Source organism: Uranotaenia lowii, chromosome 2 (assembly GCF_029784155.1).
Source record: "Uranotaenia lowii strain MFRU-FL chromosome 2, ASM2978415v1, whole genome shotgun sequence".
NCBI lineage: Eukaryota > Metazoa > Arthropoda > Insecta > Diptera > Culicidae > Uranotaenia > Uranotaenia lowii.
The window spans coordinates 332,649,629-332,663,923 of NC_073692.1; the positions used below are offsets into that span (position 1 = coordinate 332,649,629).

The 14,295-nt window shown below is 37.0% G+C and overlaps 1 protein-coding gene across 1 annotated transcript in view; it reads left to right on the forward strand.

Annotated features, from left to right (window-relative positions):
• Positions 1-14,295, forward strand: part of LOC129741990 (zinc finger protein 883-like) — a 23,657-nt gene continuing 9,362 nt past the window's right edge. Inside the window, exons 1-6 of the mRNA XM_055733835.1 lie at positions 1-197; positions 2,619-3,114; positions 3,173-3,300; positions 3,392-3,514; positions 3,580-3,961; positions 4,017-4,130. Of these exons, the coding sequence (XP_055589810.1) occupies positions 75-197; positions 2,619-3,114; positions 3,173-3,300; positions 3,392-3,514; positions 3,580-3,961; positions 4,017-4,130 (1,366 nt within the window). The 5' untranslated portion in view covers positions 1-74. The remainder of the gene's footprint in view (positions 198-2,618; positions 3,115-3,172; positions 3,301-3,391; positions 3,515-3,579; positions 3,962-4,016; positions 4,131-14,295) is intronic.

Here is a 14,295-nt window from a genome sequence, read left to right on the forward strand (position 1 = left end):
GCCTACGTTCGTTATTGTTTACATTTCAGTCGTGAGTTCCTATCCAAAAAATTCTTGAAAGAAACTTCCTAAAAATGAATGCTGAATATGTAAATTTTGATGAAATCTGCCGCACCTGTATGCTAAAAAAAAGGCCAATGCAACCCTTGTTTGGTTCCAGCCTCGATTCTATGCTGATGACAGTTGTGAACGTTAAGGTAATTACAACATGCAGGTTTTCTTTTTTGATAGTAAATTAAAGGCCCGCTGCAGATCCAAATAACGTAATTTTACAATTATTGTAAAATTACGTTATTTTAAGATTTTTTTTTTAAATTCAGGTAGGGTAAAAAAAACAAATCTCGGTCAAGCCATACATATCACAACAGCAGCAAATGTGCAGTCATCAGCTTTTCTCGTAAGCGACAGCCTTTAATTGCGGAGTACTTCCTTGGAGACGAACCCATCTCACGTGTGAACCACGTTAACGATCTTGGCGTAATCTTAGATTAGCGCCTGGAATTCAAGGCACACACCAACTACGTGATTGACAAAGCATCGACAAGTCTCGGTTTCATTTTTAGAGTGGCGAAGGACTTCAAGGACGTGTATTGCCTGAAAAGCTTATACTGCAGCATTGTTCGTTCCATCCTTGAATACGCTTAAGCTGTCTGGTGTCCCTACTACTAGAACGGTGTCGATTGGCTAGCTACGAAAATCGATGTCGCCTGATAGATATCGACACCCTTCAAGCCCGCAGCCCGCATGGATTTAGAAATCAGGATCTTCAATTGTACATTCCCTTTCGAATGAACAATTACGGAGCTAACAGCGCCCTCATCGGTGCAATGAAATCGTTCAACCGTTTTCGGAGCATTTTGACTTCGACGTTTCGAGGGATCATTATTATTATTAATATTTATTAAAGACGAAAAGTTCACTCTCTGCCTTCGAGACGATCAGTCGCATTTTGAAGAGTGTGCTTGTTCCGAATCCAAAAGGCAACCGTTTTTTTACTCAATGCGTGAATTAGTGAAGTTTTGATGAGTCCTTCACCAGGTGACAATCCTGGTCGGACCATCCCTGAATGGATGGACACAGAAACCTGCGAGGACGACTTTACTATATGTATTTACGTGTTAAACCAGGCCACACACTTCTCAAGAACCCTTTCGTTATTGGGAAGTCGGTTGAGGAGTATGCAGGAAAGGTGGAAGGAGGCTACTACGAGAGGAGAAAATCTTGGTATGTCATCAAAATTCGAAGCAAAGATAAAGGTAGGAAGCTATTTACCTTAAATACTTTGAAAGATGATACACCAGTTGAAATTGGTCGCCATCCGGAGCTGAATTCTCGAAAGTTTGTAGTGTTTTGCAATGAGGTGGACGATATGACAGAAAAAGAATTAGAGGTTGAGCTTGCTCCCCAAAAAATCACAAATGATCGTCGTATCACAAAGAAGAATGCAACTGGTATTGTTAACACACCAACTCTCGTGTTAACAATCAATTGTACCGTTCGTTCCGGAATTCATAAATTTCGGTTTGTTGAGAGTCCGAACCAGACCCTACTATCCCCAACCGATGTTGTGTCGTCAGTGCTTAACTCAAATCAAAGTCAAATGCCAGAATAAAACAGCATGTATTATATGCTCATGCAAGTGCAACTTGTACTGCCAAAGTTAAGTACTGCCACAATTGCAAGCAAAATCACTCGCCAACTGATAGATCTTGCCCAATATGGATGTTTGAATCCGCAGCCCTAAAGCTCAAAACTGAACAGGGAATAACACTAACAGCCGCACGTAAAAAATTGGAAGAAACCAGCTCTAACTCGAGACGTATACCACATATACCGTACCAAACAACCAGATCAGAAACCTCATCAACAGGAAGAAACGCACCAAAAAGAAGGCCGCCTCCCTCAGGAAAAGAATCACTTCCCAGCCACCCCCTCCCATGCCGATCGGAAATGTAGAAGATGAACATCTTCACACAGTTGGCAACAACTATTCTGACTCGTTCACGGAGCGCAAATCGCAATAAAATGTATCCTCATTCCTCCTCCCTTCCCAAATCCTAACCTCCCATGCCCCCCCCCCCCCCCTACTTCATTAAGTTTATATTAATGACCCTCGGTCAAATTAAACTTGTAAAAGTATAAGGCCTAAATAAAGATTCATTTGAATAAAAAAAAAATATTAAAGACCCTTTAACAAGTCAAAACGTTTCGAGGGATGTTTTCCGAAGAAAAGTGATTAGGACCTTGAGAACCCCATAGTTAGATTTAAACGTTTTGTTTAAATATGGGATGGGGCTCTGAGCCCTGAACATTTGTATAAGGCTTTGCATCAAAGATAAACCTTTTTTGTTAGCACCATACCCTTGAAAGATGTAGATATAATGTTAAATTGTTTCGTGGTCCTTAATGTGTCAATTAACTTTTTTTGGGAATTTTGTCACTTAGTGGCATTTGTTCGTTATTTAGTCTATTTAAAGATCATGTTCTTACGGCCTTAAATTTCGGATGCAAGTCTTGTTGGGGTAGTCGCTCTCAAGACCAATAATTTTCCTTTGAAGACTGTTTCGTGATCGTTTGGGTTTTAAAAAGAATTTTGTCTTTTGTGTAATTGCTTTTAGGTTGTCAGGAACGACGGGTTTCCGGAGCATTTGTGCGTGCAGTGTGTGTTGCAGATCAGCAAGTCATTCTTTTTCAAACAAATGTGTGAAAAGACACATGAAAGACTGCAAAAGTTATTAGAAAATCGCATGACTAACGTGAGCGGCGGTCAGGATGAACCATCTGTTGATGTTAGTCCTTTGAAGCCATTACTCAGTTCTCAGGCCTTTGTTGAAGTTTCCGAACATAATCAACCACAATGTTTTTCGAAAAAGGGTCGAATAGGCTCGAACAATGAACGATTGGATTTGCAATCAAACAATTGTGTAATTTTGTGGCAATCGGATATAATTGGCGTTCCAGAAACATCAAGTTTAAATGTCGAACTCGATCCAAAATCCAAGGAAGTACATGGCACAATAACTGAAACAAAAACTACAACAACCAATTCAAATGATTTTATACAACATGATTCCACAAGCGATGCGATTATACTCGAAGAGTGTGATCAATATGGTTAGTATAAACTTTCACCACTGCAAGCAAGAGCTAAAGTAGTACTTTTATTTTCTAGAGATAGTTGATTACAGTGAAGCAGAAGCTTTCACTGTTCAAAACGATGTGATCGTAAAAGATAATGCGCCTAAGACATATCAATGCGAACGATGTCAGAAAATGTTCACTTCTGTAAATGATGTGCTGGTAAATATAACATCTATAGGAACGAACTTTCATATTTGTTCGTTGGGATGATTTTGAAATTATAGGACAATTAAAATTTTATTTATTTTAGAAACACGAACCATGTATACAGCCTGTTAAAGTAACTTCATTGGCCTTGAACAGCAGCATTATATCTGATAAGCTCCAATGTGCATATTGTAGTAAAATATTTACGGATGCAGCCAAGTTACGGGTTTGATATCGTCATTCGATTGAACTTTTGTTTGGACGAATAAAATCTTTTTTTTTCTTCAATAGCGTCACTCGAAAACACATCTTGCCAACAAACCGCATGTATGTAAGGTTTGCGGTATGTCCTTTGCCGAAAGCTCGAACTTGACCAAGCATTCGCGGAAACACACTGGCGAGTTGAGAAACGTGATCGGTAAACCGAACCTATGCTCTGTCTGCGGCAAACGGTTCAAGTGGGCCACCTCTCTGTCGAAGCACATGAAACATCACACAAAACGTAAGTTATTTGTGTGCACTCATCCGGGATGTGAGCGCTATTACGTGGAACAGCGTTCGCTGGATGTGCACATGTTCACGCACAACGGGGTGAAACCCTTCACGTGTAACTACTGCGACAAAGGGTTCACACAAAAATGTAACCTCGAAAAGCATGAGCGAGTACATACAGGTAATTAAGCGATGTCATTAGAACTGAAATATGTAGTAACATGTTCTTTTTTCAGGTGAAAAACCATTCAGATGCCAGTTATGCAACAAAAGCTTTTCTCAGAGCGGCTATTTAGCAATTCATCAAAGGATTCATAACCATGACAAGCCTTACCCGTGTGAGGAATGTGGTGAGTATTATCTTAAAGCTTATTCAGTTCCGTTAGTCTTGGTTTAATTAGTTGAACTTATGTTGCACCTTATAGTGTTGATAATCATCCATAAGAAACCTATACAGCTTCACGTGAAACAATGAGGCTGATTCGAGTTTGAACCTCAAAAGCATGAAAAGTTTTGAAATTAATGTTCATGAGGGGACAACTTGCGATGTTTTACAATTTTCGTATCTCTAAACTGTAGGATAAAAAAACTGTAAAATTTTTCTTGGAATTTCCCCAGATTTTCCGAGCAGAAATATACCATGTGAAAAACGTGCAATCAAGAAAAACGCGATAGAAATTTAAACCATTTTTTTTTTAGTTTGTCCTTACTGAACTGAAAGTTCAACGACAGTTTAATCAGCCTAAATAGTTCAAGACTATTATTTACAATGAAATTTCATTCCATCCTCCGCTGCTTCCTGCCACGCGTGATTATAGATCCTACTCTTTTCGATGTTTTGCTTTATGCACGTGCGCCACGTGAAAGCTGGTCTTCCCCTCTTTTATGGTAGATTCACCTTGTATTCCAAGGCTGTTTTAAGGATCCCTGCCGTATCACTCCTCCCTATGTGCCCGTAGTAATTGATTCGTGTCACTCTGACCTTGTTATTGATGGTCCTGCCTCCTAGCCGATTTGGTGCTACCTGTGGGTTTTCCGCTGGTTCTACCTCCTCGCCTTCCTCATCAATAACAAGTCTAGAGATGGATTCAGAAGTGCTAATTGTCGTGTCCATTCGGCATTTTCTAATTCCGCTCGGTTCTTCAACGCGCGACCGTTTTGAGTTTCTTACATCTTCATTGTCTAACATCACTCCAAAAACTGACTGATCCCATGTCATGTAACAAGTCGAGCACCCGTCGTCGTGCAGTTTAATTTCTCTTTCTCTCTTAGGGACCGTCCATAAATGATGTCACGCAAAATTTAGAAAATTTTAACCCCCCCTCCCCCCTCTGTCACATATTGTCACAACTTCCGTAACCCCCCTTTTTGTATTACGTCACGTTTTCCTAACCCCCCCCCCCCTGGAGTAAAATTTTCAACACTTTAGAAGTTTGATTAAAAATGTTGCTTTTTTAAATTCATCAGTTTTATTCAAAGAATTGAAAGTTGACAAGTTAACAACTTTTAACAAGCCTTCAATCATTGCTTAAAACACATTTCAATCATGAGTCCAAGGATTATGTTGATGACTTTCTATATCAATGATCGGGAAAGTCGAGGCAGTAGCTGCAGCATCAGCGACGATGTTGAAACAATCCAGATCTAGTTCCTCTTCTTCAATCCATTCACAATCCAAATCATCTAGCTAAGCAATCTTGTTCACGTTTTGCCACAATTTTAGTGGGACGGACTTTTCTGAGTGTTGCAGTGGAAGTGTTGTTGTAAACTTTCTTATGCTCATAAAATTTACCAAAAGTGATTACGTGAGTATTATTATTCATTAAATCAATGGTGCGAGCATAATTTAATTGAATTTAGAATAAAATTATTTGTTATTGTTTTGCTGTTTTCTTTTTTTTAGTAATGATGAGTGATGTCACGCTCAAGCTGACCCCCTCTCCCCCCCCATGTCACAAATTGTCACAAAAATCGAAACCCCCCCTCCCCCCCTAACGCGTGACATCATTAATGGACGGCCCCTTACTGCTTGTTGTAAATCTCACTTTTCTCTGCATATATCATATACGATTCTTGTGAGGAAGTATATGAGAGAATCTTCTCGAGATACACTACCATGAATAAGCATCTAACAATTTCTCGAATATTTATTCGAATATTTTTCATTCATTGGGTTATACTCTACACTAATGTCCTCTCTTTCATCATTACTTAATTCTCTTAGGACCAATAGCATGTAATTTTCCATTCGTCTGAGCGCATTTCTATTTTGTTTCAGAATAGTGGCCACCTCCATGGAGTATGTAACGATGGGTGTTATCAATACATGGTAAAGTTCAATAACCGTAAAATTCTCATGATTTCTCATTCCCTTAAAAATAGCGAGGATTTTTTTCGGTTGAAATTTCGGCATTCTCGCAATACGGATCATGATCTGATGAGCTCTTAATGGCTCCCTAAAGAGAGAAGACGATCCCAAGCTTTAGCAGATTTAGAAAAGTGGTGATTCGCAATGAAATTCAAAGCGCCAGTATCCCGAATAGAACAGAACCATGGTATCACATTCATTATCCAATGAATTTGAATGTGACCATTTACTTCATGGTTAAAAGAACATCCGAGCGTTTAATAATTTTCAAGAATTTGCACATTCCCAGTTATTCGTGTACGGATGATTTGACGGCCGCATCTCGCGTGGCACTTTGTTTTTTTCTCTACGCAATCGTCGGTCGGTAGTTTCTCAAGTGTTTTTTTTTTTAAAGAAATCGTTCGAAGTGTTCGGAGATGGACGCAATGGTGAGTTGAAATGTAAAAGAGGCAATCATATGTTTAATCTTTTATTTTTATCAATTCCAGCAAAAAACCAACACTGTGAGTTGCACAGGATGCGGTAGTGAATGCATGCCGGGAGCGGCAACCGAATGCCGGATTGTTGGCCTCAGACCTTTCCAAGCGAAAAATCCATTAGTGTGAGTAAAGGGTTATGATTCTTTGAATAAATAATAAATAATAGATATAAATTCATCCGTTTTTAATAATATAAATGATGACAACCAAAAACAAATACAAAAACCCCACAAAGAGCAAAAATTTTCATTACAGCGGTTTAACCATGAAAATAATCGGATTTCCATGGTTTTACCATGAAAAACTGGAAGCTGAAAGAACCATGAACTTTATATTTTTCGGCTTTCTAATGCATGGGAAATCGATATTTTTTTCATGGTCACGCTGCATAACAATACCCCTTTTTCATGGTTATTTTCGTCAAAACTATGATATATATGGTCGAAAACTACCCGCATAATCAATTACAATATATAGAGAATATTCTATATTGTCTCTAAACGTTATCGTTTATTGTAAAGTGAACAGTATATGTACAATAACACAGACCATATTAACAATCTGTATTATGATTATCTGTTAAAGTACCATATGGGGAAAGGGCTGTTAAGCATGTTTACCATTCAAAAAGAGCGATTTTTTCGAACAAATATTTCATGCTACATTATTGGATACGGTTAAAATATCATCCACTTTTGGCGAGCAAAACAATCTACCTGAATGTTCTAGCTACGTTGGAATACAAAATCATAGATTTCATCAACTTCAATGGATATAGTTTGCTTATAGTAGTTTGTAGTAAAAATAACGCTCAATCATACGTTCCGCATATTGTAAAATATTTTTAAAAAGAGCTTCCCTGTACCATAACCAATATAGTTCCAATTCTTTCCCACAAAAAATAAAATAAAATTAAAAAATTTAAATGTTGAGATTTTTATTTTTTATTTCTGATATTATACATGGATTATACAATCTTACCTATTTGTGCAGATCTGCATTGTTCAGCCTTTCAGTAGATTTTTTTTCCGCTCTCCGCTCAGCAGAGATCTTTGTTTCTGTAATTTCATTAGTTTTATTTAATCTCACTAGTTTTTATCGATAATATAATATAGTTTTACTTACTTTTCGCGTTCTGTGTGTTTTTCTCAGCGTGATTCTTTTTTTTCGGAGCCATTTTGAACACAGTTTTCAGTTCCGAACCTGGCGTGGGGTTGCCGACACAAATTTTAACGAAGTGAAGTGAAAATTAGCAGATGCTGAACCCAAGAGCGAAAAAATGCATAAGCTCACAACTACATCTTAAAATAACAATATTAGTTATTATCCGCAAGAGGTGAAATGATAACGACTTGTCTAACTCATACAATGTTGTCAATGTTGTTTTTTTTTTAATTTAATGTCTAATGCTAAGAAAATATAAGGAAACTTTGTCGTACACTGTTAGAGTCCTGGATAAGGTCCAGAGACAATATTCAAAGGTTGCAAATTTTTATTCTCTTATTATACTATACTTACTAAATCATATATCATATTGTCACTGTCACTGATACGATCCTGTCATAATTTATTGAGGTAATAAAATTTTGAACATGTATAATGAAATGATACTTGGAAGATATTTCATACTGGTACTGCTACCAATATATTAAGTTAATAGTTAGTACTATATCCCCAACTGTTTTTAATTATGCGGGTATGAACTTCAATGTGCATTCACGGTATCGTGGATCGTAAAAGTCATGGTGCAAACCATCAAATTCATGGTATTGTGATTATGAACTTCATGGTTTTTTCACGGTGCAAGTCTATTCGGGATGTCATCCCGCATACTAAAAAACTATATCTCAAACAGTCTGCACGATACATCTACAGCTCCAGATATAGTGCACGCTAACTTTTGGCTACCCCTTAACGAATACTTTTGACCCGTTATTGGATAAGACTGGGAGAACTCCTTTTTTCGGATAAAGCCCCTCTACCCTTTAAGGGGTACTCAGCATGATAACGCCTTAGCGGGTCAAAATTACCCCTTATTTGAAACGCTTGCGCTGGATAGAGATGTTAGCAGTGGCTTGTGGAATGCAAAAAAAATGATGCTATGAAATGTCTAACCAAAATAAAACTAAATGATTTACTATTTTTAGGAAAACATCATGTATTGTTTGGAATAAGATTGTTGAATAATAATTTTAGGAAGTTTTTAAATGCCTGGTCCTCCGTTGAAAATTTTTTTTTGTCCGGAATTCCCATGGTTTGCCCCGGACCTTTTTCTAGCGGTAGTAGTATCGAGATGATGATAACTGAAAGGAAAATAAATCTTTTATAATATAAAAATTGCTTAATAAATTTGTAGGAAAAAGCTTACGTTTGTATCCGACAACATCCACTGGGTTGAAGTGCCGATTAGAAGCCGTATGTGTGCTGCAAAGTAAGTTATGGAACATTCATTTCCTAGTTCCAAGATCATCTGTAGCGGGAATTATTCAAATTAAAATTTTAATTTTCATGAAATATATTATAATAAAACACTTACCACGATTCACGACCGCAAATGAAACGTTGGAAATTATGACAAGATTCAAAACTACCCTTTTTGCAGGGAATCAAGCTTTTCAAAATAAGGGGTAATATTGATCCGTTAAAATGACCCTTTATTTGACAGATAATGGAGGTTCTCAATAACGGGTCAATTTTACGCCTTTAAGGGGTAGCCAAAAGTTAGCGTGTGATTGTCTCTGAAAAAGTAGCGGTTACATTAAACTTTACTTCGACAACGTTAAAAACGAAATATGAACGTTCATGTGAAAAGGTAATGGTATCTAGAAACGTGAACAAATGGTATTCCCGATCTTTCACGATTAACTTCAACTTTTCTTTAATCGTATAAAAATGATGCCGAACCGTTACCCAGAGCGTTCATGCCTTCTGTCAAACTCACTCACAGTCATTAAGTTGCTTAACAACCCCCTTTTTTCATGGTAAATTTAGCCAAAACCATAAATTTCACTGTCGAATACGATGAGTTTGACAGTATATTCAAGGTTTCATGTACCATGATTCGCATAGTGTCAACCATAAAATCCATGGTAGCGTGAAAATGAAATTCATTGTTTTTTCATCATGTTTTTCTATTCGGGATGATACACATACATTTACGAATTATGAATTTTTTTTTTTGATATTTTGAATCATGCGTCTTTCAAAAATGTATATTATGTACTCAAAAAAATTTATTGTCAGAAGTTTCCGAATTTTTTTCGACTACAAGAAAAATTTTAGAAATTAAAATAGCTTTTATTTGTTATTTTTATCCTATAAATCCAAAAATCGGTAAATCTGGCACCACTGACTGTTTACCTCTGATAGTTTGGTTTGTTCGCGGTAATTTTGTTGCTATACTCTTCGGGATCCTGCGGCAAAAAAAAACAGAATTCTCTGTGCTGAAAGGAAGTAGAACCATCACTCAGGAGTTGAACAACAGCACCCGGCAAACTGGAAGCCGAAATGGTTGAAACATCCGCACCAGCTCTTCCGGATAAGTCAGCGAAAATGTCCAAGAAAATGTCAGCATCGCGACTACCGAGGCAGTACCGGACATCATTGGACGGTTGTTTATTACAGGTGGGTTAAATACAAAATTTAATTATCCTGAGATATTTAGGTATATATTTAAAAGTGAGTGGCCAATATTGAGAACAATTTGTTTGCTTTCAGGTTATGGCTGCTAGCTGCCTTCACAGCGGAAGATCGGTTGAGGGAATCATTGACCGGCGAACCAGGCGCATAATACCACATCAATCGAGTGTTCAGATTCCCGGGGGTCGTTATTAGACCAGATAATGAACTTTGAAGGCCCGCGAAAATTGCCGGAAAGGAAATCCATCATCCGGAATATAAGTAAATGTAAGTTGACATCAATCAAATAAATAAAAGTGAAAAACGTTTTTGATTAAATCATATTTTGAAATCCGAAAATCTCAATATTATTCTGTGTGTGTGCCATCCACGTACGATTCCAAAACCGTGTGCGTGCCCTTTTAACAAACGGTTCCAAAAACGGTCCGCATTGCGTTGGAATAACTAAAGTCAGACCGTTATGAAACTTTTAACGATGACGTTTAGACATGATAGCTCCTCAAAATAACTATAATGAAACGGTTCGTATAATAACCATAACGATTTCTGTAACAGTTCGATTGACGGTTTGATAAATCGTTTAAAATATGCCTACACATGTTCATTATAGAAACAGTTCGAAGCCCTGAGAACGTTATTCATAAGCGTTTTATAAACCATACTCCAACTGTTCCTAGAACAGTGTCTCCATATAAAAGTTTTAACAGTTTTAAACAGTAACATAACTTAACGCCATATTCAACAGACCGTCGTTTTGGAATTCAAGATAAGTGCAATGTTTTTTATGGTTTCAGATATCATTTTCTAAACGTTTTTTTACGCTGTTTCTTATCGTTTTATAACTATTACAGGAACTGTTATGTTACAATATTTTCATATTCGGGATACCAAAGCTTTGCTTTGCTTTCTAACTGGAACGCAGGATGCAAGGCAATGCTTTGACGCTTGGACATAACTTCAACCTGAGTGAAATTGGTTGTACTTTTGTGGTTTTGATTAAATTTATTTAATGTTATTGATGTTATTGTAGGATCGCTCCTCGATGATAAGTTGATGTGTAATCAAAGACGGCATTGGAAAAGAGGAAGGAAGTGATTTGACAGTTTAGGAGTGAAAATGTGGAAATTAGAAGCTGAGTATTTGATAGAAGAATAAACGTTTCCAAATCGGGAAATGTTTTAACTGGACCCTACAAATTGGCGATGAGGATGGGATGTGAAAACGTTGATGATTTACTGATACATCTTCCACCCAAAGAAATCAGATTTATTCGATTTTTCCTAGGTGGTAGCTGTACCTGTACCCGTAGTTGCAGTACACACTATTTTTCATTTCTCGCTGCTGTGAACTACAAATTGGTAATTGTGGAAACAATGCGAAGATCTCGAGGGATTTTTATGATTGAATGTCAGTTCCTTGGGATGATGATTGCATCCTTAGTAAGTATATTGAAAGTAAAGTTCCTTGTGTGAACACAAGTTGTTTGCGTGAGCGCAAATCTCCTGTTGTGAAGTTCCTTTTGTGAGCACAAGTTGTTTGGGTGAGCCCAAAACATGTCCTGTTGTGGAGTTCCTTGTGTGAGCACAAGTTGTTTGCGTGAGCGCAAACCATATGCTGTTGGGAAGTTCCTTATGTGAGCACAAGTTGTTTGGGTGAGCGCAAACTATTTCCTGCTGCGAAAAAATTGCGTGAGCGCAGTTGAGATACCGTTAGATGCGTGAGCGCATACGGAGTACTGCGTGAGCGCATATGTGTGATGTTTGCGTGAGTGCAAACGGGGAGACGAGTTCTTCAAATTGTTTTTGCGTGAGCGCAAAGAGCTATATGAGCAAGCACATTTTGAATTATATCTGGTGATTATGTGTGGGCATTCAAATGCATGTGTGGGAACATGAAAATGACATTTATCTAAGATATGTTACGCGAAATTTGAGAATTCGTTTGCTCAAATCGGAGAGATCTTTTCAAAAGAAAAAAAAAGGAAGAATAGTGTAAATGCTTGCTGAAATCTAGTGCAAGTTCGCAGAAGTTGGGAGAGACATGATCAGTACTCCTGTAGAAGTGACTCATTTGATAAATGCTCGATGAAAATGGCATTGTACTGTTGTGTAAATGCTAGCTGAAATCTAGTGCTATTTCGCAGAAGTTGGGAGAAATATGAACAATACTCATGTAGAATATTCAATGTAAATGCGAATGTATAAAGTGACTCATTTTGTAAATGCTCGATGAATATGGCATGTAAATGCGAATGTATAAAGTGACTCATTTGGTAAATGCTCGATGAATATGGCATTGTACTGTTGAATATACAGAGAATTCTAGAGTTTGTTTTGATTAGGTCGTAAGAGCCACCGACCGTATTTCGAGAAAATCGCAGTTGAAGTTTTGTAACTTATTTTTAATTCTTATATTTAAAATACCGCTCAGAATTGTCTGAAAATTTGGTATATGATGCAAAAATAGATTAGAAAGAGGGTAGAGTATTTGATTGAAGTATAAATTTGGGTTTTCGATTAAACATGCATTTACGACCTTTGGCATTTTATGTTTGGCGCAAACGTCCTTTTGCATATTGATTAGATTTACCTTACAAATTCATTTCATTAGTCTAAAACTATGCTTATTCTTCCTAGCTTGCTTCAAGTACTATAGACATTTACCATTGCATGGCTCTTCTGCTTGTTAGGACTCAATAATAGGCATGTGATTCAGAAGAAAACTTCATCTAGAAATTTTCCGAGCACCTCAAAATAGAGCATAAAAAAGAGGACTCACGTTTAATTCCCTGGACCGTTGCCTGGGTCCCGCTGGTGATATGAGTTCTACAGAATTTCCATATTTTGCGAAACGCACGGTAATTGTTCAAATCTCTACCCTACTCCAGCAAGTCTAGAGGAGCAATATCCTTTCCACCACTTTAGCAGCCTGGAATCGGTGCTGCGAAGGAGTCCATTAAGTATAACTCCTTTCCACTTTGCTGGTTACTTCCTGTAACTTTTAATTGTAGCTATCTGTTTTGTCAGCTGCCTCTGTGATGAAAAAAATATTGAATTTGAAAATTTCATTTATCTATTCATGAGAATTTCACTTATTGAACTTACCCGGTACCAACTGAAGAAACTTTTATTACAGGATAGCTTAAACTACTTTAACTAACTAATCCCGTGTATATTTTTAACTTTTTAACGTTTGCCGAAGCATTTTTTCTTAGAAAATGCATTAGACGGTAAAAACCAACTTGTTGCAATGTTATGAAGCGACCTTTGTTTTGCACGATAATCAAGTGCAGTGCAAAAAGTCGCAAAAACCAAATTACACTCGAAACTGACAAAGTCGTTATACGTCATAATTTAAAATCATTTTGTAAAAGTTATTTATTGACCAAATTAAACCAAGTTTTTACCAAACATAAAACACTCGTTTATCAATCGTTTGCAGCCAATAATTCAATTTTGTTTATATTGGTTCATACGACCTAATCAAAACAAACTCTAGAATTCAACATGATGATCATAAAGTACATTTTATTACAAAATACAGCCCATTTAATAGGAACCAATGTATTTCTAGGTTTACGTAGAACATTGGTCTTAAAAAAGTAAAGGAGGAAGTGTAGGATCGCCCCTCGATGATAAGTTGATGTGTAATCAAAAACGACATTGGAAAAGAGGAAGGAAGTGATTTGACAGTTTAGGAGTGAAAACGTGGAAATTAGAAGCTGAGTCATTGATAGAAGAATAAACGTTTCCAAATCGGGAAATGTTTTAACTGGACTCTACAGTTATAACATTTTTTCATTCGAATTGGTTTATTATAAATGTGAATAAACCATATATAATTGTTGGACAGGGAGCACTTTCGGAGTGGAAAGGAGAGAAACGACTTGTTTGAAGGTCAATACTGGAATGACTTTATTTTCAACTTTAACTTCTATTTATACTAATCAGTTCCCTAGAGATTCATAGGGAACCATAGTTACAATAATTTGTTTATAATAATAACACCAATATGCGTGTGTTGTTATTC